The sequence below is a fragment of the Engystomops pustulosus genome, chromosome 3, assembly GCF_040894005.1.
Source record: "Engystomops pustulosus chromosome 3, aEngPut4.maternal, whole genome shotgun sequence".
Lineage (NCBI taxonomy): Eukaryota > Metazoa > Chordata > Amphibia > Anura > Leptodactylidae > Engystomops > Engystomops pustulosus.
In genome coordinates this window covers 187379125-187406505 of record NC_092413.1, presented here as the reverse complement: position 1 = coordinate 187406505, position 27381 = coordinate 187379125, and the positions used below count along the sequence as shown (strand labels likewise).

General features: G+C 40.7%; 2 protein-coding genes across 3 annotated transcripts in view; one reads left to right on the top strand and one right to left on the bottom strand.

The window, feature by feature from the left end:
• Positions 1 to 3239, top strand: part of DAW1 (dynein assembly factor with WD repeats 1) — a 31647-nt gene extending 28408 nt beyond the window's left edge. For both annotated transcript variants that reach the window (XM_072139619.1, XM_072139620.1), the window contains exons 12-13: positions 2220 to 2382; positions 2945 to 3239. In XM_072139619.1, coding sequence (XP_071995720.1) covers positions 2220 to 2382; positions 2945 to 2979 — 198 coding nt within the window. In that variant the 3' untranslated portion in view covers positions 2980 to 3239. The remainder of the gene's footprint in view (positions 1 to 2219; positions 2383 to 2944) is intronic.
• A 6020-nt stretch (positions 3240 to 9259) lies between these two features.
• SPHKAP (SPHK1 interactor, AKAP domain containing) overlaps positions 9260 to 27381 on the bottom strand; it is a 164268-nt gene continuing 146146 nt past the window's right edge. The window contains exons 6-12 of the mRNA XM_072143340.1: positions 26403 to 26652; positions 19579 to 22981; positions 18500 to 18676; positions 17056 to 17145; positions 14254 to 14300; positions 12711 to 12895; positions 9260 to 10413 (exon numbers count right to left, since the gene is read on the bottom strand). Coding sequence (XP_071999441.1) covers positions 10270 to 10413; positions 12711 to 12895; positions 14254 to 14300; positions 17056 to 17145; positions 18500 to 18676; positions 19579 to 22981; positions 26403 to 26652 — 4296 coding nt within the window. The 3' untranslated portion in view covers positions 9260 to 10269. The remainder of the gene's footprint in view (positions 10414 to 12710; positions 12896 to 14253; positions 14301 to 17055; positions 17146 to 18499; positions 18677 to 19578; positions 22982 to 26402; positions 26653 to 27381) is intronic.

The window sequence follows — 27381 nt, the reverse complement described above, 5'->3', positions numbered from 1 at the left end:
ATAAAAAGATTACCATAGTTACAGTCCTGGATCTGTGAGTAAGGTTTATTAAATAATGTACTGTATTGTGTCTCTTATTGTTGCAGCTGCTTATACATTCATTCATTCTTTGTTATCCAAGCCATATGATTCATAGTACAGGCGGTCCCCAATTTAACAACAACAACCTCTCTGCCCCCTGTGATCTCTGGTGAAGCTCTCTGGATGTTACTATAGTCCCAGACTGCAATGATCAGCTGTAAGGTGTCTGTAATGAAGTTTTAATGATAATTCTTGTTCCCATTACAGCATAAAATTTTGAAAATCCAATTGTCACAGGGAGAAAAAAAAATTTTGTCTGCAGTTTCAATTATAAAATATACCAGTTCCGACTTACATGCAAATCACCTTAAGTACAAACCTAAAGAACCTGTCCTGTACATAGCCCTGGGACTGCCTGTATATAGATGATTAAAATTATTTCTCTATATCTGTTCTCTATAAATGGGACCTAGCAGAACTATGTGAACCAATTCTGGATTACAATATAATTCTGCGTGTGCTATATAAATAAAAGGAATTATTATTAATTAACTTTCCCCATGTGCTGGGGATTACACATGTGTGTAGGTCTTCTCTGGGTTGTAAGACGTGTATAACACCCACTGATCTCACCACACACTTATCAATAATTCAATCCAAGCGCCGGCTCCTTCTCCTGATCAGCATCCAGCACACATGTCAGACGGCTGTATCACTATATGAGCGTCGCCTCCAGCATATCCAGCCATGCTGAGTAGCTGCGGAGCATTAACAGCCATGTATTAATAAAAGTCACGTCTGATTGTGGGTTGCTAGAGATGCTTCTTCGCTAGTTTTTACAAGTGTTGAAGGTGTTCACATCTTTACGACTGCAAATAAGACCTACCCAGGGAAGATGTTATCACAGTTATCAGGCCTGGACTAAAGCAATATAACATCCGCCAATATAAATACATTCAGAGGAATTACCGAGGATAGAGGGGGAGAGATGGATATGTATAAGAATAATAGAAATATGAGAGATACAGTATGACAGCGAGAAATATATTGTATGAGGGAAAGATATTTCACACAAATAAAGTTGATTAAAATAGCTATATGGGAGAGAGAGACAAAAGAAATACAAGAGAGATATGATAGAAAGACAGAAGCAAGACAGAGAGAAGCGATACAGAAGGAAAATATGTGTGGGGTATAAGAGGGATGTAGTATATTGTGAGCGCATACCCTTTTAAATGGAACCTGTCATCAGGTTTTTACAATAAAGCTAATGACAGGTTGCCCCAGAAGTCATCATACTATACCCCATGCTTATTTATGTGTAAAAATCCACAGCTCAGATCTTAATAAAATCACTTTTAAAAAAAAAAGTTTCCGACACCTTGCCGGGAGTCCCAGGGGCATGTTTTCATCTTTATCCAAGTCACTGTGTGACTGCTCAGCTCCCTCATTCCTTCCTTAGTAATGAGGGGGAAAATTGGGAATTGAGAGAGACTTTGGCTGTGTGTGACTCGCTGAAGAGAATTCCTCATGGAGGGGGAAACAAGGGGGTTGAGAGTGACGTTGGCTATGTGTGACTCTCTGAAGAGAATTCCTGATGGAGGATGAAATGAGGGAGTTGAAAGAGACATTGTGTGACTCGCTGAAGAGAAATCGTATTCCTCATTCCCCCTTCCTCCGGAATTCTCTTCAGGGAGTCACATGTTGCCAATGTATCTCATTCATGAGGAGGCTGAGCAGAGAAAAGACACCCCTGGGACTCGATGTGTCCAATGGCAAGGTGGCAGCAACTTTTTTGATTTTAGCTACAGTAGATGTTCGCTATGGATTTTTGTAAAAAAAAAAAAAGCATGGGGCACAGTATGACGCCGTGGGAACCTGTTCCCTTTAAAATAAATTATTTAAAATAAATGACAGGTTCCCTTTAAAATAAATTATTAGCAAAATACATCATATAGGACAAGTTGTTCTTAAAATATATTTTACCTTCCAATATTATAATTGGAAGGTAAAACTCGTCCTTCGTATTTGGGGAAAACTTGCAGGATAAGTTACTAGACGTCTTGTGGTCTGTGCAGCCTCTTGTGATGGACTTTAATTAAGGTCCCTGGAGTATGTTACACGGTCCCCATGTCATGTAGTTTGCGCTGGTTTTCTATATCTCTACATACTGTGACCCTTTGTTCTTTGTCTTTCAGATCTGTTTTAATGCTCAGGGTACCCGGATATTAACAGCGAGCTCTGATAAGACGGCGCGCCTCTGGGATCCGCACAGCGGACAGTGCGTTCAGGTTCTGGAGGGACACTCCGACGAAATCTTCTCCTGTGCTTTCAACTATGAAGGAAACACCATTATTACAGGTGGGACTTTATAGAAAATAAGTACAGTATATAGCAAATAAGAATATTACCCTCTCCCAAACAAAACAGGGTATATTTTCATATAAACATATATTCAGCAATATTTTTGTTGAATAACCACATTCAAATAGTCACAAAAAATCTTCTTTATCTTAGTTTATAAAACACAGTAGAAAACATGGAGTAAAAATTCACACCTACATAGCTCATCTGTATAGAAATGAATGGAGCTTAATGGCATATACCAGAGACTACCTTAGGTCAGGAGAGGAGAACTTTTTGGAAGAAAGCAGATATGTTTTCCGGACAAGCATTGTAATAAAAAAAGCAACTATGAGATCTCCTTATTATTGTGTTTTAGTGAATGCCATTTATAGGGAGTATTCAAATGTTTGCTTTCTATGCTAATTACATAACCATAAGCCCCACCTCCTTGTTGATCATGGCTAAAATAGCGTCATATGTTAAATACACAGATCGGATCTACTAGTTGTTGTACTTTCATGTCATAGTCCTGTTCTTTCCACTGTCTGTTTGATCCGACTATTGCTTTATCTTACAGGGAGCAAGGACAACACCTGCAGGATATGGCGTTAGCTCATCATTCACTCCATGCAGAGTCAGATTATACAGTGGAGAAGCCAAAAGTGATGGACATGAGGAAAGTCACACATAGTCACTAGTAGACACAACCACTTACCTCTGCATCGCTCTCATAGTCACAAAGTGTTCCAGTGATTAGGTTCTGTCCATAGAATATTCATCTCTTATTGAGTTTTTTCTAATTTGTTACATTTTGTATACTGATGACTTTACATAGTTCACTTTTATTTATTAGCAATAATAAACTTTTTTTTTCAAGAAATCAGGAATGTATTTGAACATAAAATATTCCAAAGAGTCAATTTGTTAAACTGGTAAAACATATTATCGGTTATAAATTTTTTTTTTATAATACTGAATGGTTTAGTTGTCTGATGATGGCCTTACAGGGTTAGAACATTTCACAAAAGAAGATGTAGAACAAACATCCGGTACAGAGGCGGAACTAGGAGAGGTAGGGCCCCATAGCAGGCTTCTGATTAGGGGGCCCCCCTTTCCACTTAAAAATATACATATTTGTATGCTCACATATTACAATCACACATTATACACTCATGTGCACACATATAGAACTATATACACACACATACAGTGCCATATACAAACATACAGCATATATACACACATACAGTATATACACATTACAGATGCAGCATATATGCATCACACATATGTTATATACATAGTATGCTGTACAAATGGTCAGGATGGGGAGGTAAGTAATAATCATCTACCAGAGGTAATATGATGATAGATGTTCTCTAAATCCATCTCATGATCTATGTGTTGTATTTTAATACAATCATTAGAATCTAAGTGTAAGTGTAGCTAAACCCTGTGCCATGATAATCTAAGCACATTGTCAGCACACAGCAGACAGGAGCCTCTCCTACATGAGCAGAGCATAGCAGATTCGGGAAGAGTCTCCTCAGCTAATGCCCTCCCACAGAGCCGAATCTCACATCATCTGATGCAGTCTGATGCAAAAGCCGCAATAAAACTGAGTAAAATTGCAAAGTAAGTGATTAAAAGTTATCTGTATCAGATCTGAGAACTTTCTTTCAGGGTCAAACCACTTTGTGGCTTCTGCAATTTTTTGGCACTTTTTCCTATGCAAATCTACATTACAGCGAGACTTTGTCTTGTAGGTTCCAGGGTCTCGTCAAAATTTTGTGATGTGCTTACTGGATAAAAATTAAAACTAGATAAAAACCTTTCTTTATAATTATCCAAGAAATGCATAGAACAAGACCGGACCATTGTACACCTGTGTTTTGAACAGCGTCTGGACCATTGTACACCTGTGTTTTGGACGGCGTCTGGACCATTGTACATTTGTGTTTTGGACAGCGTCTGGACCATTGTACACCTGTGTTTTGGACAGTGTCTGGACCATTGTACACCTGTGTTTTGGACAGCGTCTGGACCATTGTACACCTGTGTTTTGGACAGCGTCTGGACCATTGTACACTTGTGTTTTGGACAGCATCTGGACCATTGTACATTTGTGTTTTGGACAGTGTCTAATCTGTGCCTGGTGCATATTTCCTCAATGTTTCACCTGCTTTTATCTATTTGTCTATAAACATTACTTCTGTGGAAATCTTTGATATTTGAGTATCTGCATAGACTTGTATGAGAATGACATGTTGTTCTTACAACTATTTTTTTCTCACAGATGGTCCACAAAAAAACTGATTTGACAGGCATAGGATAAAACAATTTAACGTGTGAAAGTGGCCTTACCCAGTGGTTATTTTCTATTGTCCTCTCAGTTTAGTGTCAGCTGTAGTTTATCATAAATGAATTTGCAGGTCAGCTGGAGGAGCTGCAGGGTTTTTATATCCTATTTACACAGCGAGCGTTGGACTAGGCGGTGACATGGTTAATATACAGGCTGACTTCACAATAAATGCTATGCACCGCTGCTCACACTTCCACTCATTACTAAATGATGGCGTTTATTCATGCAAACAGTCCTGCTACACAAATAATCTAAACTGTGATAGACCAGTCAGTCGGAACAGTAGTGGAGGCTCGCCGGGTCTCGTCCTTTATAGAGGTCTTTCCATACCATTAACATCCACATTTGTCTTCCAGCACGGGGGAAGATACATCTCGGAGAAACAAGACTCACAACCTGTAGCTGCTCTGTCATTAGAGGAAATTTATCCAGTAACTCATCCTAGAATTCTGGTTTCAAATAGTCCATGGGGGATATTTATCAGGGATTCTGGCCACGTAGATGGTGTACAAGTCCTGAAATAATCGCAAATGCTAGCTTGTGGATGGACATGAATGGGGACGTGGTCGCTGTGGGACGTTGCTGACCCAACGCCTGCGTACTCGCTGCAGCCGGCAAATTTTCAAATATGTGGGGCCTGGCGTAGAGATTAGCGCTGTGCAGGCCCTGTCCGGAGCCTCTAGAAGTAGCAGGCTGCGCCGGAGCAGTGGGGCTATATTATGGCAGCACATTGATGACCCCCCATAAGTGGTTTTTGAAGACTTTTGGAATTTTTTCTCAACCTTTGAAAAGCAGGTGATAATCTTTAAAATTCTAATCAAAGTTTTGTATTAAAAAAAATATTTTATTGCACCCAGAGAGATAAATAGAGAGGGGCTGTGCTTGAAAAAAATCTTTGTTTGTACCGGTTGCAGAAAGGGGGTCTACAATATATAGACTGCGCCTATAATGTATTTGTGATATATCCAGTGGATACGTTATTAATAACCAAGATGGCTTTGTACAGAACCCTGCACTGAAAAGCAGTCAGAAAAGCAAATGAAGTATGAACGCACATCCTCATCTTGCCGCAGTATTTAGAGGGGCAATGGAACCCCTATTCCTGTGAATGGCGGTGGTCCCATTAGTTAGACTTCCACTTATAAGCAAACTTCCTTATCCTATTTGCATTGTCAGTAAACAGGGGAGTGAAGAATTCATCACACAATCCTGAATTTTCAGACTCTTGCGGTCCTTGGCCAGGACTTCTGTAGCTCTTCAGGGGTGGGACTGGCTTGTTGGATGTTTTGTAAGTCCAGTATAAGGATGTGCTGACCATCAGTTTGTAAGTCCAGGTTGCCGTTGTGATCTCCATTTCAGATGTACGCTTGTCTGCTTAGGGTTTCTTGGGCCTGTAAGGCAAAATTATTAGAGGAGCTCAAACTCTCAAAGCAAATCCTAGCAACCTTCATATCAAGAAGGTAGACCTCTAGGGTCCAGTATTAGTTTTGAGCCTGGGCCACCAGAGGATCCTCTGCTATTCTGGTGGTCCGGTCCACCATTTTATGCTTCAACCATGGTGCTCGTCCAAGGGGGCGGGATCGTTTAGAATGACTTTTAAAGTCAATTTTTTGGACAATTTATTGAATTTCATATGAATATCCCAAGGAATTAGCACCTTTGCAGAGTGATGTAACGATTGATGCCGTGATAATTTGTCACAACTAGTGTATGTGTATGGTGCTGGTTTTACTGATGTCTTTCAAGCTTGTTGTGGGATGTATGTAGGCCTTCGATAAACTCCTTATGTTGCAGCCCTGCTGCCTTTTAGCGTGCACCAATGGACAATAATGTAAACTGCTATTCTTAAAGGATCCACATGAATTAGAATAAAACCTTCGTTTTGGCTTCAACGTGCAATCCTGCAGCGCATGCACTATATTATGTTCCCTGCAATTCATCCTTACAAAATGATAGACGCACATCAATAATTTACACAACATTTATTTATTACTTCTGAATCAATAGCGCTCCAGAAGAAGGAGTCAGCAAGACCATAAAGATTCCCATCCCGTTTTCTGTGAAATGGACACAAATCATAAAAATAAATCATAGCTGCCAGATCCGAGGTGACATGTCTGGTTGTTGGTTGCGGACCAGGAATCTACAGCATTATGATGCTGAACATGTGTAGAGTCTTTGGTCGCTAGTTTACTGAACATACAGGTTCATAGAGGGGGGGTTCAATACAGCCATATCTCAGCCTGTAATGTACAATATAGTATAATGTTAATAATGTTATCTACTTTATCAATCTCATTCTGTAGTCATGATCTTACAAACTTCTTGTAGCCTTCCCGGTGCCTTATGCCTACACTAATACACATGGCAAAAATAACCTTGTGACCGCAGGTATTGATACAGAGAAAAAACTGTGAATGTATTTGGAGTCAAAGGTTCCTCGTGGGTGGGAATAAGTCCTGCAAATGCTTCAGCTACACTCTGTGATGTTGCATGGTCAATGTGGACAAAATTGGGCAGAGTTTATTCATGTCATCTGGAGCATTTGCCAGGCTTGGGTCTTTTGTAGCCTCATGCGCATACAAGGTGCAGTAGAAGGTGCAAACAAATTCTTAGTACAGTACAGGAATTGTGGTGTTTAGTTGCCAGTGTTTTAAAGCCGGACTTTGCGCTCTTGCCCTGGCGTATGATGAAGTTCCTGGCCCTCAAGCTCCGGCCTCCCAATGTATCTGGAGGGCGGCTTTGCTGGTGGATAGACGTGAACAGACCCGAACCTTAAGTTATTGTACTTTGCAATTATTTCAGGGTTTGTAAGTCAGAAAACTGGCATACAAGTCCTGCTAACTGTCCCCCATACACAGTAAGATGGATATCACAGGGCTATATGGGTGCACTGAAGGCTGAAGTGTTGTCAGATAATATGATAAAGCTTTACCAAGCTCCACTGCAGGTGATCAGATGCCATCCAGGTCCCCTCTGATCTCTACTTCCCTAAGGAAACACCCGGATATTACTCCTAGCCAATCCCTGGCTACAGCTGGGACGCTCCTCAGCCAGTAGCTGGATAGCGGATATATTTGGGCATTTCCTGTGTACTGAGAGGGGACCAGGAATTCAAGTCGAGTACGCAGCGGAATGGCAGGGAATCGGTGAAGTCATTGATTATTTATTCTTTTGCAAAAAAAACAAAAATATAAATGTATTCCTGGACAACTTCTTTACGGGCATTTTTATTTTTGGATTTGTCTGTAGGCATTTTATGAGACACAAAGAAAAATTCCAAATTTTTTTTTTAAATTTCCTGCTGGTTTCAAGAAAGAAAATATGGCTTGTTAAGAAGAAGGCAAAACGGTACATATCAAAAGAAATTCACTATACTTAAAATATAGATCACCGATTCCATCTCCTCTGATGGAGAGGATGGAACTTGTTACTACGAGCAACACAGTATAAAGCTGACAATCTCAATTACAGGGAAGGGATTAGTGCTTAACTATTCACCTAGTGATCGAGCAAATCTGGTGCATCATCATATCTGTACTGTGGGTCAATCTGCGCACAGATGACTGCTGGGTAATATCACCTATACATAGCTTTATAAGATAGTAAAACTACACAACACCCACATTATAAACCACTCGAGCGTTTCCCAATGTTCACTGCTTGCTATTAATGACAACACAAAATCTCACATTTATAGAAGTGAGTGAAAATAATCTTTTGTACCACTGTATTTTTTATGAAAAGCACTATGATCGTATATGAGATGTCGCTATGGATGAAAAAGTTGTAAATGTCTATATGTCCACAACCACTAATAATATATAATAATATTATTAATGACAGCTATAGTGTAATGTAGGAATAACCCAAAGGCGGTCGACCAGCAGCGTTGACCATGCACAACTGTAGGTTGTGTCAGGTAACTGCCCTCAATGGGAACCAGGTTTTCGCCACTAAACCTAATGGCAGGTTCCCACAGAAGCTATCATATTGTGCTCAAATCCATAGCATAGATCCAGCTAAAATCATGTCTAAAAAAGTGTCTGGCACCTTGAAAGGAGACTCACCAAGTCAAAGGGGTGTTTTCTCTTCAGTTGAGTCACTGTGTGAATTCTTAGAACCTCATCCCCCCTCCCTCAGGAGAGAGATGCTGGCTCTGTGTGACTATGTGCAGGACTTGAAAAGGATTGCTAAGTAAGGGAATAAGGGAGCTGATTTCTCTTCAGCAGGTAACACACAGCCAACATCTCTATCAACTCCCTACTCCCTCCCTCAGGAATTCTTTTCTGCAAGTCACACACAGCCAATGTCTCTCAACTCCCTCTTCCCCCCCTTCAGGAATTGTATTCAGTTAGTTACAAACAGCTAATGTCTCTTGACTCCCTCTTCAGGAATTCTCTTCAACAAGTCAAACACAGGCAACATCTCTTAACTGCCTAATCCGCCCTCAGGAGTTCTCTTCAGTGAGTTACACACAGCTAACATCCTTCTCAATTCCCTCCTTCCCCCTCCCTCAGTAATGTTCAGGGAGCCAAACTGAGTCACACAGCTGAAGAGAAAAAAATGCCCTTTGTGAGTCTCCTGGCAAGGTGCCTGTAACATTTTTAATAATAAAATTTAGCTAGATCTGAGCTAGATGGATTTTTCTACAAAAAAAAAGCATAAGGTACAGTACAAAGACTTCTCTGGGAACCTGTCATTGGTTTAATTGTGAAATCTGATGACAGGTTCCCTTTAAGAGCTATTATATCATATCTTGGGTGGTAGCAGCAGGACTGTGAAAAATGAATTCATCATCCAGGATTGTAGCTGGACTTGGTGCACTGGGGGAGTGTCCTTCGTTGGTATGAGATCTCTGCATTGAGCTGCTCCAAAGTCCCCGCTGCTGCAAATTGTTGCTGTAGTATTCAACTAGAAACCTGTTACAAAAAATAATCACAACAAATTTGGATTTTAAGATGAAAACGGAATTCAAGGCTGGATGTTATTATTTACTTAGGATAAAAGGTTTGTGGAATAAGAGACATTTTGGGGTGTGTTTCCCCTTAACACATGCCTTTATGGACGAATCCAATGTACTGTTACCTTGTCAATAATTTCAAATACAGAAACAGAAGTCGTCAAATGGAGAAAATTCTCTTCTTTTGTGCTATAATGCAAGTTGCCAAAAATCTCCCAGTTCCTCTGGCATAGTGTGCTGTACCACCTCCAGTACTGGACCAATATGTACTATATACCTCATTCATAGTTCACATACTACAGGCCCTAAAAATGCGCAACAAAGTCCAACAAAGCTCCGCAGTCCAATGGTTCAGCCCGATATATACATACATAGTTATATATGTATACTAGAAAAATATTAAGCATGGCCCACATGCCTAAAAAACTGCATCTGTTACATTCCAAATGTACAATCTGTCAATCTCCTCCCGATTACGGTATAAAATACAATGGAGTCTGTTTGCGTTGTAACATAGGCTGGGGAGTTCAGACGATACTGAACCTCGTGGGTATCCAAGTGACGACTGGAGAGGATCCTATCCCAGTTCTAGGAGCCAGTCAAAAAAGCTGGGTGCAGCCTCTCTCCTCTGCTCCCGCATCTTGGAGTGAAGAATGACGGCGCTGAATATATCCCCAACTTTCCAGGATTTTTCTTGGACGAGCTGTGTGACTTCCAGGAACTAAAATAAAATCATAGGAAAGTTATATAACCTTCACCCGATCTGAATATGTCTCATTCAAGCATTACATGAGTGTAGTATTAACTTACTCTTAAAGGGATCCTGTCACCAGCTATAACAACGCTAAATTAACAGTGGTTTCAGTTCAGGTATAAAATATACTTTCTACCAGCCCCTTTTTTAAGTTAAAGGGAATCTACCATTGAAATCAAGCATGGTAAACCAGGGGCATCTACTCATAGATCCAGGTACCGGTACTGTGACATTGCTATATTTGTCATCCATGTCTTCTTCCTTGCAAAATCAACGTTTTAAAATTATGCTAATGAGAAAGCAGGGCTCTGGGGGGGCATTACCAGAGCTCCACCCCCCCACACCTGTGCGGCAGATTCACAAGACTGTTATACTTCTCCCTCTTACTGTGTGCTGAACCTTTCTCTACTCCCATTAGAATAAAGCAGGCAGAGAGATGGGAGACAGTATAACAGACTGTGGAGTCCGAGCAGAGAAGGGCTGTGGTAGAGGCTTTCAGGCTCATTAGCATAATTTTAAAAGTTAAGAGGGACAAAATGGCGGCACGCGTAGCCTAAGCCACACCCCCAATCACTCCCAGGCCACGCCCCAAATTTTAGCCATATTACAATAATAAAAATCATCTCAATAAAAAAAAAAAAAAAAAATTATCCTCATTGGGTTTTGAACCCAGAACCTGCAGTATCCATGTACAATAATGACACAGTGCCCCAACCAACTGAGCTATAATCTCAGCAATTAACAAGGTTTAGAATTTTGGTAACTAAGAACTATGACTACTGTTACATTGTGACACAGATTTAATGCTTTGGTATATAGGGAGGGATCTTCTCAGAGATTATTGTAATTATTGAGACTATTATTATTATTATGGAGATTATTATTATTATTGAGATGATTATTATTATTATTATTTTTACTATTATTAATAATCATCTCCATAATAATAAAAATAATAAAATTTATAATAATAATAATAATAGTCTCAATAATTACAATAATAATCTCTGCGAAGATCCCTCTCTATATATCAGTGCATTAGTCTGTGTCACAGTGTAAATGTCAGATAACATGTCTTAGTTACCCAGGTTCGAATCTCAGCCTGGCCAAAACTTTATTTAATTTAATTAAATAAATAGCTTGTGTCTGGGGAAGCCCTGGAGACCGTATATGGAGAGATGTGGATCTGACCTGATGACGTGGTCCCTGCTCTCCGCTAAGCCCGACACTTCTCTGAAAAGGATTCCCTGCCCGATGTCTGCTCTGGGGAACCCTAGGAGATGCAGTGACCATATATGGACAGATGCTGATCTGACCTGATGACGTGGTCCCTGCTCTCCGCTAAGCCCGACACTTCTCTGAAAAGGATTCCCTCCCGATGTCTGTAGAAGCCATTCTGTACTGTGAGTTCAGACTTTCAAAGTATTTACTATGGGGACACAGCGCCGGGACCTGGGGGGAAAATCCGTGACAATCTCATAGCTGCCCGTGACGCGGGGCAGAGGTAAGAAAAACGGGAAAGTCCCGTCAAAATCGGGACGGTTGGGAGCTATGAATTTTAGAATGAAGTTAGCCATGTATAACAAATTAACAACGAAACAGGTAACGGGGCACGGACGCAATGTAACCCCACTAGATTAAATAGATTCTTAGATATCTATTAGATATCTGCATAGTCCTTAAAATCTAATAACACCACAGAAAAGGAAAGCAATAACCAAAATGTAGAAACAATTATAAGAAGATCACCACAGTCACAGTGCCTTGATCTATGAGTAAGTGTCCCTGGTTTATCCTGATGGATTTTGATGACAAATTTTTGGCCCAAATATTTCATCACCTTTTAGTTGGCTTACTTTTCTTTCCATTTCCATTTTCTGACATGGTCACATGGTCTGACATGGACAGATCACTACAGGCAGTCCCCGGGTTACATACTGTACAAGATCGGCTCTGTAGGTTTGTTTTAAAGTTGAATTTGTATGTAAGTCGGAACTGTATATTTTATAATTGTAACACCAGCAAAATTTAATTTTGTGTTCTGTGACAATTGAATTTTAAAAATATTGGGTTGTCATAAGAACCTGGATTAATAATAAATCTTAATTGCAGACACCTGTGATAACTGTTACAGCTGTTTATTGTAGCCCATGGCTAAAGTACAGTAAGTTACCAACATCCAGAGGTCCGTCTGTAACTAGGGGTTGTCTGTAAGTCAGGTGTCCTTACGTAGGGGACCACCAGTATAGAGAATAGGAAAGTACCTTCTGAATCCGGCATTCCTGAGATTTCCTGAAATAGACAGCGGGAATTCCGAGCTCTGAGGCGGCAATCCACTGCAATGTGACGCGCAGTTCACAATCGGAGCAGTCCGAGTCCAGGTCAATGTTTAGGACAGAGACGTCATGCTGACAGCTGATAGTGCCCACCGATAACCCTGAGGTACATTCTGAAAAGAGATTATTGTCAGTGACACTACAGCGGTGATGACAAGGGATGAGGGAATAAGAAGTGAATGATAACATGAAAGAAGTAATATTCACCTCAATGACTCCGCAATGGGTATGGCCCCTTCTATGTTGGGCTCCAAGCAGCATTGGTACTGGTACAGTGGGGGCTTGCTGAGGCGAATGCTGCTTCTTTTCCATTTACATACATCACTATATACATGGGGGCACATTTACTAAGGCCCCTTCCACACTAGCGTTTTTCACGCGCGAGTTATGCGCGTGCTTTTGCCGCGCAAAACTTGCATTGCACTCTGTCCCATTGTTTCCAATGGGCCTTTCCTCATTTGCGTTGTTTTTCACGCGCGTGCTTGCGCTTGTTTTGACGCGCGTCAAAATCGCAGCATGCTCTACTTTTGCGTTTCACGTGCGTTTTTCCCGCCCCATTCAAGTCTATCTAGACGCATCAAAAATGCATTGCACTTGCAAGCATTGATCGATATATATGTGTGTAAAGAACACATTGCAGATGTTTCCATACATCCGCAATGTCTTCTTCACACATATATATTGTTCTTCACATGCTATTTTGTTTGCACCGTTCCGCGCGTATCTCCCGACAAGTAAGCAGATGTGCCGAACATCTGTAATCTATTCTTAACTGTGTTTTTCACTTAAATGATCCTGTGTTCACTGTGTTCACTGTTTTTATTCTATTCTTCACTGTTCTTCACATCTGCTAACTTGTCGGGAGATAATATACGCGCAGAACAGTGAAGAATAGATAGCAGATGTTTGCATACATCTGCTAACTTATCAGAAGACATTCTTTTTCATTTAAATAACACATTTTATTCCCGAACCATGGTCCCTTTGAAAAATGCTCGAGTCTCCCATTGACTTAAAAAACGTGCGTGAAAAACGCACCGAAAACGCAAAAAACGCGAACAACACGCGTATGAAAAAGGCAAAAACGCTAATGACTCCAAGGAAAAATGGAACAAAAATGCAGCCAAAAACTTCAGTTTTTCACACATTGCACCCTGACGTGAAATGCAACGCTAGTGTGGAAGGGGCCTAAGGGCTTTGTGCCACACTTCTGTCGGACTGTGCACATTCTTCATGGCTGGTATTTAAGAAGTGTCTGAGCCGCGATTGTGTCGCACATGACCCTTTGTGCCACAGCTTCCATGCGACAAATTATGGGGCGTGCCGGTTTGACTGCCCTATGTTAAAGGTGCACCACAAAAAAGATGGTGAACTCTGTCGGGCCAGTGCAGGGAAGCGACAGATTCATGTTTTCTGAACTAAAACATAAATGATCCACCCTAGGTCCCTTACATCTGCCCAGGCAACTTACCATCTGCATTGTCCTCTACATCCTTGGTCACAGTCTTTTCTGGTTTTCTTGTAAGTAAAAGAGAGGACATTATTAGAAAATCAATTTGCAAGTGATTGTCTAAGATTAGTTAAAAAAAATTACATGTTGCTTTAAACTTGTCCACAAGCTGTGCCCGGCAGTGCAGTTCATCTCCATTTTGGTACACTACCAGTGCGGCACTTTAAAAAAAACATACCTTCCCATCCATATATGTGGTTATGTTAAAGGACATCTACCACCAGGATGAAGGATTGTAAACCAAGTAGACTGACATACTGGTGTGTATCCCCTCTTGCAGGATATGTTCTTCTTTTATCTTCTTTATGCCCTGGTTTTTAAGGAAAAAAAAGGCTTTAAAAACTATGCAAATGAGTCTTTGGGGTTCCAAGCTTTATTTACACCTATGGAGCTGAGAGCCCCCTAGGCTCTTTTGCATAATTTTAAAGGCCTTTTTTTTGTAAAAACCAAGGCATAAGAAGCTAAAAGAAGAACATATCCTGCAAGAGAAGGCACTCACCAGTATGTCAGTGTGCTTGGTTTACAATCCTTCATCCTGGTGGTAGATTTCCTTTAAACTGCATTAAGAAGACAAGTTTTTTTTTTTGGTAAAGTTATTTTTCTGAATTTTATAACCTAGCCCTGAGCATACAGTAGCCATTTGCAGACTTTCATGTGTCAGGGTATCACCACTGTAATTTGCTTTATAAATTGTTGTATTTAAATTGCCTTGAATTCAGAATTCCAATGACTAATATGGTTAGTGAGAAATAGAGGCTTTACTGCAAGTGGCACTTAAATAGGTTCTCCATGTCTCTAGAAATTACAGAGCACTAGACGTGATCTAATTTTCTAATATACTCTCAGCCGGTCCCACAAGTGCCAACATCCGGAGCTATGGTCGGGGACTATGTTTATGATGTGTGTTAATGTATATAATCACCACTTGAAACCAAATTCTGTATAAGGTGTTTGTAAAAGTCCTTGTTATTACGTTTAAAATTATTATAGTAATTTATTGTCACAAATGTTCCTAAAAGGGGAACTCCACCAAAAGTAATCTTTGGTATGTCTTATAAATACACCAATGTTTTCCTTGACCTTGAACCAACACTGCATTAATCCTAAGGCTGTGCGTTTCTTATGTGTGTTTTTCATGAGGATTAAATGCAATTTTGTCAATTCAGTGTTTCGATTGTTTTGCCTTTTTTGTGCAGATTTTCCACAAATGCGTTTTTTTTCCCTTGTTTTTTCCCCAGCCCTTTAAGCTGAAGGAATTCTGCATGAAAACTACAGGTTGGTGTAGTTGGTGCAGATTTGACGCAGATTTTCACTCTCCCAGATGTAAACAAAGGCAAAAATATTATTATTTCTTTTTCCCCACTCGGCAACAATTTCCGCTTTTTTAAAAAACAATGTCTATATCACTTTTTCCAAATCATCAAAAAACACAAGTAAAATCTACATGGAATCCGCAATCCTTAGATTTCTAATCCTGATTTAGTCTCATCAGGGATTCCAGATCTTAAAGGGAATCTGACATCATGATTTCACATTTTCACTTAATGATAGGTTCCCATAGCCTTTTTTTCATACCAATTCCCAATCTGCTTTTATAATTAACATTACTGGTTCCACTCAATTTTAAGAGTATATAAAAGAATATCTTACTCCCTGCCAGCAAACTGCATTGAGTCATAGGGGCATCTGTGCAAGACAGCAATCCCCATGTCTTCATCATTATCTTCTCTCTGCTCTGCTAGCTCTCCCTCCGCTTTCCTGCAGACATGATCTGGCCAAAATTTGGTTGGAGCATAGGCCAGTTAATGGCTGCATGAGGGACGGGGAAGAAGGAAGAGCTAGAAGAGCAGAGAGAAGATAATGATGAAGACATGAGGATTGCAGTTTTGCACAAATGCCTCCATGACTCGATCCAGTTTGCTGGCATGAACCCAAGTATATTTTTATCAACTTTTAAAAGTGAGTGGTACCAGTTATGTTAAGTATAAAAGCAAATTGGGATCAGTATTAAAAAGGCTATGGGAACCTGTCATTAGGTGAATCCGTGAAATCCTCATGACAGGTTCTCTTTAAAATCTTGGTACTCCCTAATTTCTGACATTTCCATACTATGAATGGAGCTGTATTAAACTTAGTAATTACCAATTTGTTGGCTCCATTCACACTGATAATGAGACAAGTTGCTAAATCCATTTGACAATTATATTAGAATACTTAATATATTAATGTATAGTATATAGTATTGAATTGTATTTATTCAGTTACATTAGTTTATTGATTTGACAAAGTTCTATGGAACTGATATTAACCATTAAAATGATATTTCAAATATTTTACATGCATAAAATAACCCACTTATGTTACAATCCAGATTTACCATTTTTGACTACATAGGAAGCCAATCCTCCTCCTTTAGTATAGTACTATAATACAGGCAATCCCCGGATTACATACAAGATAGGTTCTGTAGGTTTGTTCTTAAGTTGAATTTGTATGTAAGTCGTAGCTGTATATTATAATTGTAATCCCAGACAAATTTTATTTGGTCTCTGTGACAATTGGATTTTAAAAATTTTGGATTGTCACCAGAACCAGAATTAACACTAAAGCTTCAATACAGACACCTGTGATAACTGTTATAGCTGATTAGTGTAGCCTAAGGTTAAAGTACAGGAAGTTAACAATATCCAGAGGTCCGTTTGTAACTAGGGGTCGTCTGTAAGTCAGGTGTTCTTAAGTAGTTGACCGCCTGTATGTACTTACATATGTGGGGTAGTACCAGGAGGAACCATCTCCAGGAAGGCGTCCAGCTCTGCCGCACCGATACTGCTCCGTGTGCTGCCATTGCCATTACTGGGAGACACAAGGATTTATGAGATCATTTAGATCTAGATTTGTTTCTATTTATTCTTCTTCTAAAAATACATCTATAGCTCCCCAAGGCAGAAGAAATCCATTAAAGTAGTAAAAATATCTGTGATGTGACCACAGGACCTCAGGTTATCACCGCGCTGCTTACCGGCTACGTCACCTGCTTATTTATTGTGTCCCTATTTTTGGAGGCCCCCATAGATCACACATTAGGAAGCGCCGTAACTAAACATATTGCTTGTAGGTGAAGCATCGTGCATGTATTTCTTGAGGAATTCTGTTGCCTGATGAAATATTTGTTTATATGTAGGTTAATGCTACCGTAATTTCCCACTGATTAAGGATGGATTAAGACTACCATGGGCCTTGGGCTGGATGAAAATTGTGGGCCAGCATCAATCTATTTTTTTTTTTTCATGGTTTGAAATTTACTGCCTTCATACAGTACCAGAACAAATCTCCTTGGAAAAGAAGGTGGTTCTTTTTGTAGTTTAAGGACCTTTGGAGAACCTAATGGTCTCTTCTATACTGGTGTGTTGGGAGCAGGCACACATGTATGAGTATGAGGCTGGAGGGTCTTTTCGGTATCATACTTGGTGGGTTGTTTGGGTGGCTATGACTCCCTAGGACAGTGGTGGCGAACCTATGGCACGGGTGCCAGAGGTGGCACTTGGAGCCCTTTCTGTGGGCACCCAGGCCTTCACCCCAACACAGAGTTTGCCAGATAGGAGTCAAGGCTTTCTCCTGTGGTCCAATACAGCCCAGGATGCGCCATGCTCAGCGCCATTTTAAAGCAACATCCTTCTACAGGAGGAGCGAGATAGAGATGGGTTGTCATTTGAACTCCTGCTCTGGGTCCCCTGATTCTTCCTCTTCAGGGAACCCAATTTTCCCCATCTTTGTATTGGTGAACTAAGGACGCCAATACGATTGAAACCTGTGATAGAGCAGGGATCAATAAGTTACTGCTTAAATTGTCATGTTGGCACTTTGCAACATATAAGTGGGTTTTGGTTGCAGCTTGGGCACTCTGCCTCCAAAAGGTTCGCCATCACTGCCCTAGGACCTCGGTTTCTGTTTAAACTTCCCAAAGTATAATCCACTACTATTAATGAGCCTTAAAAGCCTTTCCCACTTTCCACAGAAATGCTCATTTGCATATGAATAAAATATTTTCTTATAGGGCGCTTTGTCTACAAGACCATATGTGATCTGGGAGCAGACATTACATTTTAAGAGACGTGTCCCATCATTTTTTCATACAGTGTTCTCCACTATGATTCCATAGTCAGATCAGTGGGATACGTTTGGTTCTGTATGTTGCTACTGTTGTTACCTTGTGGATCGCTCACTGAGCTGTAGAAAACTGCTGGTGTCCTCTGGGTTTTCCTCGTCATTGACAAGCTGTGACCAGCTCCCTGTGCTGTCCTCACTGCTGCTCAGAGGAGTTGGGAATTCAGGCCTCGGCTTCTTTTCGGCAGACCTCTCAGTACCTTGCTTTGACTGACTGGACCTGGTTTAAAATATAACTTATTACGGGTCTGTAGACTGTAAAGGAATAAAGGCATCAACCTGAGTTTTCTCTCCCACCCTCAGTATATATATATCCCTACGATGGATGCGCTGTGAAGCCACAATCTATATATATCCCTTGTCCTAAAAAGTTCTATTGAGTCCCTACAATTTTTTTGTTGAAAATTATTGCAATATCAATATCTCTGGATAGGACCATAACAAATGGGTCAGGTTTGTTATCAATGCAATCCAGGGATTCACCCAGATCCAATGATACCATAACCGTGACCCTAAGACTTCCCCTTGAGAAGCTATAGCTTCTTCAGTGTTCGGGACGTGATACCAAGTAAGAGGGACCCATGACCCGTTCTGTTGGGTGGACAGAGGTGTGTCTGCACCTGATATAATCAGACACCTCTAAGGCCGCACCTGGGGGAAATCTTACCATCACCAAGCGCAGGGAGGATCTTAAAGTGTGAACTATCAATCCCCCTTAGGCCCACAAACAAGGTAACTAACTCACTGAACTGCTGAAACTTGTAGTGCTACCTTGTTTCTTGTACTCTGTTTACTGTATTTATCTATTGTGTGTACTGTGTTGTTTAGTGTGCCCTTAAGGCAATTAAATATAAAATTTAACCTGTGTTGCTCTTTTATCTCGATTCACAAATCCCCACGTCCGAGTCTCGCTTATATATATGCTACCGGGTTGGTTCTTTACCCTATATAATCCTGTGTGGAGAACTTTAAATCACTTCCTGCGCCTCTCAGAACCCGTGCATTCTGGGAGTGTCTATTAAAGGTTAACTAAGTGACCTTGCGTACCCCCCAGGGGTCTGAAACGTCCCGGTTTCCTTCACATACATGTTTAATTTAATATGAATAAGGTAATGATAGTACCTGATGCCTACATAGCAGGTAGTTCTTCCTTCATCCTGTCTTGGAGTCTCTTCAAGACAACCGATCTCCTTAATTAAATATTCATGGTCCTCTTCATCTGTCTCTTCCTTTTGCTCTGCTTCAATTTGTATCAAAGGCACCTCCATTGGTCCACTGGAATAACCAAGCTGGTAAAGTTTAGATTGATGTACAGCTCTACTTTCTGGAATGTCCAGAGATTTGTATCCTCTTTGATTATTATTCTTAAAGCTTCCTTTACTTGTGCTCTCGTCCTGATGTTGGACCAGCAGAGATTTTCCACTCTGAACAATGTCCACAGCCAGCTTATTGGCATATCGGTCCACATGTGCTGGTGAACCCTTGGGTGATGACGAGGCCTCTGCATCTACACTGTCCGATCGGTCTGCTATGATTTTATTCTTACGCATCAAAGCCTCAATGGAACTGGACCAGGTTTCGTGGATTAACATATCTGTGGCTTGGTCAGTCTGGCACCTTTGGTATAGACAAGAGTCTGACTTGCAGAGGTTTGTTGAAGAGATAGAATTTGTAGGTTGAATGTTAAGGAAATCACGTGAGCCCCTCCTCGAAAACCCATCGAAAGAGTTTGCTTTCACTGGTGTATTTACAGTCAGACGTGCACTGGATGATCTGGTACAAGGCATGGAGGATTGGCGGAAGCAGAAAGGCGTGCGGGATGAGGGGGGCATTAAATTATTTGTCCATTCTGCTGTATTTCTGCTGGAATATGATTCCTTACTTTCCTTGTCTATTTCCTTTAACATATAGCGGTAAAACTCTTCGGTGATGCTCTCTGTGCTAGACTGTTTGGAAAGGCAGGTAGGTCTAACATTCAAGTGGCTGTTTCTTCTAGAAAGCTGTTGCAGAGCAGAATTCAGAATACTATTGGCATTTTTCCCAGCATAATAGTCAAGCAACAGTTCAAATTCTCTGCCTTCATTTTCCATCTGATTTACCATAAATCTAGAAAATTCATCAGTAATGCTTTCACAGCTGGACTGTTTAGACACAGAACTTGTCCTACTGAATGGCTGTCCTAACATGTTTCCTGGACCTAAGGTGTTGACAAGACTTTTGGCATCTAGATCTTCCTCAGGGATACTTTCATAGCTTGATGCTTTACCTCTGCTCCATCTGTCGCAGTGTAATCTATTTCTTGCCAAATTTTGCCCCTGCCATAGAGAATCTGCCACCGATGACTCAGTTAAGTTCATTATCTTAGAGGCAACTTCGTTGGCGAAAGCACTGACAGGGTCGGGGGCATCATCAAGATTGATGGACTCATCTACTACTCGGTTCATCAGACGTTCTTTAAGCTCAGGGTGTTCATCTGTCTTCTTTTTTATTTCACTGAGTCTTGGAGGTCGGTGTCTTCTCACTACTGCTCCACCGGAAGATGTATCTTTTTTTCTTTTGACAGTCCTGCAAGGTGTCAACAAACACTCACTCCCCTTGGCCCATGCACAGAACCAAGGTTGCTTGCCATTGGAGTTCTCCAGACATATAGCAGCTATTTCAGTGGCCATTGAGACCACCGTTTCCGCCAAATCATCTGCAAAGTCTGTTACACAGTAGTCACCGACAGGATATTTTACCGGAAGTATGGCCTGAGAAGGATGCAACATGTTACTACTTCCCGGTGATAAATTCAGAGTGAATTCTTTGGCTATATGAATCTCACTGTGGAGCTTTTCTTGACTTCCTGACTTCATACTTCCATCCATGGATCCTTTGTCTGACACACAATTCCTGAAGTCATCGTCTATAAAAATACTTTCCCTGGCTCTCTGGTCATTGTGGTGGCGTTTATAGCGTTCCCTCCTTAGGCATTGCTTACTGCATGGCGTTTTACTTTGGGTTTGGCTTCCTGTACTGCAGCAAGTCTCTGCCGGGAGGGCATTGCCACCAATAACTTCACTTGAAGACAGTTTCATTGAACTGAGTTCAATCCTTTGCTCTGGTTTGCTACATAAATTGGTTAACTGACTTTTATTTCTATGAACTGCTTCATCCACCTGACTGCTTTTTTTATCTCCCGTTTTAGTGGTGTCAACTATTACATTAGGAGGCAAATCTCCACTCTGCACAAGATCACTCATCTTCTTACAAGTGAAATGCATTACATTGAAAAGAAGTTCAGTAGTAGATGCCACAAAATCACTGGGTGTAGTAGAGCAGTGCTTAGCTTCGATGCCTTCAGTTACCTTCTCTGCTGAATGTCTTAGGATAGTGTCTGATAGATTGTGTGCTAGGTCATCACTGATCACGTCCCCCACATGAGCAAGTTTAGCAGAGCTTACACTACTCAAGATCTTCTCATTCATAGACTCAAGAAACTCCCCCACATTCTTATATTGGCAGGGACTGGTAAGTACTAGAGCTGCCTCTTTGAGAAGGGCTTTTGCAATGTTATCTTTGAGTTTTTCCATGCTGGTTCCCAATGCAATGCTGCAATGTAGAGCTACAGCAGTTGATGCGTCAGCTGCTAGCAAAAGTCCACTAGATGTGGTAGGGTAATGGGTTTGTCTTTGTTCACTTAAACCACAAACAGCAATGGCACTTGCCACCCGAGTCAATTCACATAAAGCAGATGGCACCGAAAATTCTGCACCCTCTATACCCATTGGAAATCCCACCTTGTCTGTGATGTGTTCTTCTCTGTAGTTCCCATCTATATCAATGTTTTCTTTTTGTTCTGGATTACTTGAGTCAGAAGATTGCGAACTTGAAAGTGTGCCTATGACAGATGCTGCACATGCTAAGGCTACTTCTAAAGTACTCTGTGTAGAACCAGTATCGTCATCTGTCCAATGGTCAGAATTGTTCGCAACGTTTTCCTGCTCAGGCCAATGCGATTCATCGACCCATTCTGTTGGGCTGTCACAACTATCTGGGCTCTGTACTATGACAATTTTTGGAAGGTCATTCCATGAGCGAGATGTAGCAGGAGAACCTTCCTTAGCAGCGAGTCCAGAGAGTGCAGAGTCACCAGCTGAAATGGAAAGAGCTGCCTCCTTGGCGAACGTGTTGTCAGACTGAGACAGCCTAATGAATGCGTCCTGTAGTACACACTCCGCCAAGTTGGTTGCATATTGTCCTGTGGTTGCAGGGTCTTCAAAAGATTCTGTGCATTGATCACTCTCACATAATGTTCTTCGTAGTACATTTCTATCTATAGACTGCTGTGCACTTCTTTCAGTTTTGTACTCAAGGTTTTTTCCCACAATAGACGCTCTCCTTTCTTCAGAGTTCCTTCTCATCTCCGCCGTAGACTCAACAATTACATTATATTCGCCTTTCCCAAGATTTGTCTTCCCGTTTTTTTTGTTCTGAGTATTTTCAGCTGCTTTTCTTTTCAATTTCTTGATATCATCCGGAGGTTCTACAATGAACAGCATGGAAAAGTAGGTCAGAACTTATTTGGGTTGATCATTCAAGAATAATCTCTAACATAAATGTGAGGATCACAAGATACATCCACCACCCAAAATACATCAAATGTGATGACAAGTCTCCTACTAACAGTAATACATGATATCTCTTAAAAATAGTCCCTTCTGCTCCAAAATCTCTTCTAGACACTGGATACTTTGGAAAAGTGTCTATACTAACTCTATATTTTATCTTAGTATTTTATCCTGAAGTACTAAAAAGATGAACTCCAGATTAATAAATAATAGATCTCACATGAAAAGAATATTGGAATCTACATATGGAAAAATAGATGAGCCATGAAAGCATGGATTGCATGAAAGGTAACGGAAAGATGTCCCAAGTGTCCCAAGCCAGACTCAATAAATAATACTGACCCAGTAGCTGGAAGTTTCTGCACTTTTATGATGCAATAGTTTCATGGGAAATAACTTTGCAGAAGGTTAACAAAGTGAATTTTAGATATCATGCTGTACTTTGGTCCCTCTTTGATAGATTAGAGAAATTTATAACTTTGTTTTTCATGTTCATGGTTTTATTAAAAATTTGGGAACATTTATATTACAGCCACAGGAAATGCCATGCACTGTATGTCTCACAGACCCCATATCATTCATACAATAATGGAAAGAATGGAAAGAACTGTCCATAGGTTATAGTATGCAGTCTTGTAGTAGGGCTAGTAGTATAATCAAATTTAGAGGAAATCTACCATTAAAATCCATCATGATAAACCAGGGACACCTACTCATAGATCCAGGCACTGTGACAGTGGTAATCTTCTTATATTTATAATATTCTTATATTTGTTAACCATGACCTGCTCCTTCTAAGATCAACTATTAAAATTATGCTAATGAGCCTGAGGGGCTACCCTAGCCCCACTGTGCTCTGGCTCTGCAGGCTGTTACACTGTCTCACCCTCCCCCCTGCATCCTCAGCACTTGTGGAAGAGGCCATGGATAACAAATATAAGAAGGTTAGCGCAGTCATAGTGCCTGGATCTATGAGTAAGTGTCCCTGCTTTTGATGGTAGATTTTTCTGAGTGCCTCCGGCTGTTTTACAAAGTTATTATTTAATTAATAAAGATGCCCAAAAACATGTTAAAAAAAGGTCCCCCCATCCCCTATACTGAACCAGCAGCCGAATCGGACACTCTACCACCACTAAACTGTAGAAAACAGTAGCTGTCGAAAAACTTTTAGAGGATTTTGCAGAATAAGCTACCCAATGCATATATGCAAATTATTGTTTAGCCTCTGTGGGTTATTTCATTATTTCATTGTTTTGCTTGAGCTCGTGGGTGGAGACTAGTTGATATAAAGTTTCCCATACACTGTACATGGAGAAAACAGAAAATTCAGCTTCCTAACTCTCTCAATTATTTTCAATCTCTCATATAAAAGTAACAGCAGTGTGTATAACATTATAGAAAAGTGATAGAGAACATAACATAACATATGTATATAGTACATAACATAAAAAACACTATAAGCTGCATGTTTCTGAGAGTTTCTTTTTCTCTCTACCTCCCCTTCCCTTCGCCTTACATAAACTTTTATTGGTAGCTTGTAATCTGATTATTTGGTAATCTTATTAAGCATATACTTAAAGGAAACCTACCAGGTAGATCCGGTGGTAGGTGCCTCTAATGTATGTAAGGATAGCCCTTTTTAGGGCTAATCCTTTAGTCCCCTGTATATTTTTTTTATCTTTAATTGTGTTAATATGTAAATTTATCAAAGAGGTTACTGGGGCATGGAGTAGCAGGAGCTGAGGGTACATGGTCTGGCTACTCCACGCCCCAGTATTCTCCTTGATCCTCCTAACCAGATATCTGCGCCCTCGTCTGCGAAGCCGGCGTTATGCACATGTGCAGAATGCAGGCCAACGGCTGCGTGGTCTCGGGTCCGAAGCCGGAGCTACTGTGAATACGCAGCTTCGCAGACAAGGGCGCACAGCTCCTCTTTGCTGCACGCTAAAGATATCTGGGTACGAGGATCAAGGAGGCTACTAGGGCGTGGAGTAGCCACGCCGTGTAGCCTCAGCTCCACGCCCCAGAAGCGTCTTTGGTGAATTTACATATTAACACAATTAAAGATTAAAAAATATACAGGGTACTAAAGGATTGCCCCTAATAAGGGTAGGAGGAAGCACTCTCTGAAATATTACTATTTGTCTTAATTGGACTCACTATTTGAGAAATACTTCTACGCTCCAGGTGAGTAGGTAAATGTCTTAAATGTAGGGGGAAAAAGTAAGAGGTTTAAAACATGGTCTGAACTTTTCATCTTTAACCTTTTAATAGTGAATCAATCAGTAGAAAATGCAACTTCTTCTCATTCCACTATGCTTTCTGAACTAATAATTCACCCTCAGTTTAACGCTACATTTCATCCAGAGAGACAAGATTTTCAGCTCAGTGAAAGATCAGGTTACATGCTAACCATGGAAGTCTAAGGAATTAGGAGGGGAAAAAAAGAGGAAGAAGCTGCTTAAAGTGAACCTGTCACCAGGAATGTCATTTTTAGATCCCAATAGCTTATGCTATGCTGATTTCAAAAATGTCTTTGTCAGCATTCTGAATCATTTCAGTAGTTTATATAAGTTTATTTCACATTAACCTGGTACCCTGCCAGCAGTGTGTGTTGAATCCCCATGCATTTTTCCTCTCCTCCACACCATCCCCCTCCCTCCTCTGCCTGTACAATGCACATGACAGAACGTGGGGAGGAGAGGAGACTGACGCAGGCACACACAGGATGCAGTTGCGCATCCAAGGGACTAACCACATACTGCTGGCAGGGAGCCAGCTAATGTGTAAGAAAGTTTTCTAAAGTAGTGGTAGTACTCTATGCTGACAAAGGCATTTTTAAAATCAGCATAGAAAAGGTTCATAAATCCAGGCAATGTGACTGTGGTAATCTTCTTATATTTGTTATCCATGTCCTCCTTCCTTCTAGACTGTTTAAACTTTTAAAATTATGCTAATCAGCCTGAGGGGGTCTGGTAGGTGTTTCCATAGCCCCTCAGTGCTATAGTTTCACAGCCTGTTACAATGAGCAGAGCAGGTCTCCCCCCTGCACTTCCTGCCACTGCTACATTACACAGGCAGAGGGAGGGGGAGAGAGCAGGATGAGAAGGGGGGGGGGGCATGTTCTGCTCATTGTAAAAGGTTGTGAATCTTGGGCACTGATGTAAACACCCACCAAAGCCCTTCAGGCTCATTAGCAATGATAGGATTGTGAGCCCCATTGGGGACAGGGACTGATTTGGCAAGCTCTGTGCAGCGCTGTGTAATCTGTAATCTGCGTAATTATAATATAAAATACATTTTTCTATCCTTTATGGTTATATTCAGGTTACTTGCCTCCTGTCCAGGTTTCCCCTTCGCTATCATCCTCTAGTTGTTCAGAGGCTGTTAGAAAATCTTCCTCTATTGATGAAACTGAGCAGTTGGTGTCATCCTCAGCACGGAGTGGGCTTGTGTCCGGCTGTAGATGGTTCTCCTGTACTAATTCCAGACCCAGAAGAAACTTGTTTAGCTCCAGGATGATGGCATTTGATGTGTTTTCCATTTTACCCTGCAGCAGCAGACAGACTTCATCTGGTCGACAGACCTTAAAGACAATTGGGGAAACTTGTGTCACTGACATATCACTTGTAATTTATATTTCCGTAAATGGATGCGTATTATTCCTATCTTATAAGTTTTAAATAATCTTCTTCAAAGAAGGTAGCATTTTCCTTAAAAAGAACCTGTCATCACATTTTCAGAAATACATCTAGTGACAGGTTCCTATAGAGCCCTATTAAACTAACTGACACCCTTCTTTTAGCTAAAAAATTGTTTCCCTTAAATCAGAGCAGGCCTCCATGGACTTATACTCCTCCCCATCCTTGATGGAGTCATGCTGTGATTTCATGTGATCAGATACATACATGAGGTAGACGTTTTAAATTTAACAGGACCTTAGATGACATCACCTTTGTCACATGACATGAAGTGACCAATGATGTAACAAAGCTCTTTCTCAATGTTCTACACAGCAACATGTGATAGCAGATACCCGTCATTCAGGACTGGGAAGTTAGGATAGTTCAGTGAACGCATATACTGAACTCACATCAGGTGAGTTGCACACAAGTTTAAAAACTGGTACATTTCATCCAAGGAAAGGAACCATTTAGGAATGAGGGTAGCATGTTTTAATCATCAGTTTTTCATTAAGTATTTATTTTAGGTGGGTTAATTTGCATTGCTGGTTCTCTTTAACTTCCAGCTTGCAGATTCTCTATAAAATCATTAACGCTTTGGTATGATCCAACCTTTCGGTATAGAAATTGAG